Source organism: Perkinsus marinus, assembly GCF_000006405.1.
Source record: "Perkinsus marinus ATCC 50983 genomic scaffold scf_1104296943144, whole genome shotgun sequence".
NCBI lineage: Eukaryota > Perkinsozoa > Perkinsida > Perkinsidae > Perkinsus > Perkinsus marinus.
In genome coordinates, this window is record NW_003211939.1 from 8,001 (window position 1) to 10,490 (window position 2,490).

The 2,490-nt window shown below is 48.8% G+C and overlaps 1 protein-coding gene across 1 annotated transcript; it reads left to right on the plus strand.

Moving 5' to 3' along the window:
- Positions 1 to 912: 912 nt before the first annotated feature.
- Pmar_PMAR025079 (long-chain-fatty-acid coa ligase, putative) lies at positions 913 to 1,775 on the plus strand (the record flags this gene model as incomplete). The annotated part of the gene is made up of 4 exons (XM_002781249.1): positions 913 to 958; positions 1,156 to 1,259; positions 1,411 to 1,635; positions 1,675 to 1,775. Coding segments are annotated over 4 exons (476 nt in total), but the record flags the coding sequence as incomplete, so codon positions are not given.
- Positions 1,776 to 2,490: the final 715 nt, after the last annotated feature.

A 2,490-nucleotide genomic window follows, 5' to 3' on the forward strand; every position in this document is an offset into this window, starting at 1 on the left:
GCCGTCACACGAACAACTTGTAAACTCAAACTCAGCAACGAGAACGACCTTTCACGCCTCATCAGGCGTTAATTGTGAGAATCTCTGCAATAATGGTCGGACCGGGGATCGAGCCCGGAACCAACATTCTATTGTTAATCTGAACGTACGCCGGTGCAGGTCTGTCGCGCACGCCTAAACACTCGAAGTTCAGCCAGATAGCCAGATAGTGGTTCACTGTTGAGCACGTGTCCACGTCTCGAACTTCGTTGCATCGTCAGGTCACACCTGACTCAGGTGTGGTCATTCCTGGCCGCAGGCTCCTATCCACCCCCACATCCTAATTTTCGCGGTACTGATTTCACACAACGTTGTGTGCCGAGAATCAATATAATGCTGGATAATTACGTTGAGGCATTAGGATTGTCAATACCACAGAGCAGGAGTCAGTTCACATCCTATACTCAAACTGGAGGATTCTAGTGGCCCTCATCTTGCTGTCGATTTCAGTGATTTCCTGGGTTAACGCTCAATGATCGGGGAGCTCGTTAAAGGTCTTGACTACTTCACCTGGGCTGTTCCCGCAGCTGGACCGATCCGCTCAGCATTCGGCCCGACGGACCCAGCAACGATGATGAACTCAGAGCCGAGTCCATATCCTGACCCGAATAATACGGTATCCACCTGCAGGTCGTCGGTTCCAACCCGCCATATTGCGTTTTCCACCCAGGAAGCCCCAGCAAGGTGTCGTACTGGCCATTCAGCTCGCGGCGAAGGCCTGCCTTGGGCCCCGTCTGTGCGGACTCTCTACGATGTATTCCTTCATGCCGTGAAAAGGTCACCCCTTTCTTCGTAATCTGCAGTCGATCACGTATTCTCAGCCATCCTAATTCCAAGTGCCAAGGCACTAGAGAGCTCGTTCGTTACGTCGACATGGGTCAGCCCTTACCTGGGAAGGAGTTCGGCAAGACCATATGGCGTAAGTCTTGTTGGAGGAATACATGTTCGCTCTCCTCAGCAGGGCTCAGGAGTTTATATACGGATTCGCGTAGAAATATACAGAAACCAACGATTGAATTTCCCAAAATTTCCATATCGTCACCCTCGACACATGTAGCTGAACATGTGCATATTTCCTCGCCCCCCCCCCACACTTTGGGCCATCCGTGAACTCAGGTACTTACCGTGAAGTCAATAAGCGTGTGTTGGCCTTCGGAGCCGGTCTGCGTGCCATTGGAAACAACCCGCAGCCACACTTCGTTGCCGATGTCGATTCTTTGGTGAGTTTGATCGTTGATTCGAAGAACTTCCACCTGTTTTACGTGAAGTGGCATAATACTCTGTGAAAAACCCGCGATATTTGCGGTGATACGCAATAGTGTTTTTCATAACACCGGCGAAACTTTAACGAGGTTAATGATTTTCTCGTAGGCCGGGCCCATTTCCCTCGTCATTTTCGAGGATACTTGCGCTCAGTGGATCACCGCGGCCCTTGGAGCTTGGTCTCAGAATATGATAGTAACTACCATATATGGTAAATTGACGATACCACCAGCGCTACCCAGACTGAAAATGCCAGGTACGTTGGGACCCGACGCAGTGTCCCAAGCCTTCACGGAGGGCCAAGGGACAACTCTACTGTGTAACAGGAAAAAGGTGAGAATCGGGAATAGGGTCTGCTGGCATTACGCGTAGGTGGCTGGGGTCGTCGAAGCTCGAGAGGCAATGCCCACGTTGAGGCATATCATCTACACTGATGAGGGAGTTGACAAGAAGGAGAGGATGAAACCTTTGCAGTTGGCAGGTGTGCTCTTTCTGTCTTTATTAATTCTGCATCTTAAAAATACACTGAAAACATTAGTGAAAAACATATTTTACAAACCCCTGCGTATCACCGCGAGCATCGGCTTTTTCACTAAATATTACGCCACTTCACGTAAACGGGTGAAACTCCATTGGTTGAAGTAGATACTCACGGCATTGAGATTATCAGTTTCGAAGATTTGCTCCGACGTGGATCGAGTGTCATCAAAGAGTGGCCCCCGGTGTTGCCCGGCAAGGACAGCATTGCTACTATCATGTACACATCTGGTGAGTCCTCTGGGGGCGATGGTTTTTCCAGAGCTAATCTCACGAATGTGGGAAAATATGCATATGATCAAACACATGTGTTGGTGACAAATGCCTTTGAAGTTCTCAGTGGGTTCTGTACACTTGTACTCGAATTCGTATGCAAACTTGAACTCTAACTATTGAGGAAACTCTCAAGCTCAGCTGAGAAAAGCAGACATATATATTCCTCCAACACTGGAGTTTTCCCCTAGTGATATGAAAAACACTAGTGAGAAACATATTTCACGACTACTGCATATCATCGCGAATATCGCGTTTTTCACCGAGTGTTACGCCATTTCGCGTAAAACGGGTTGTGAAACTCCACCGAATTTCACCAGGTACGACTGGCCACCCTAAGGGTGTTGTCATAAGACATCGCCATGCTGTATTCTGCAT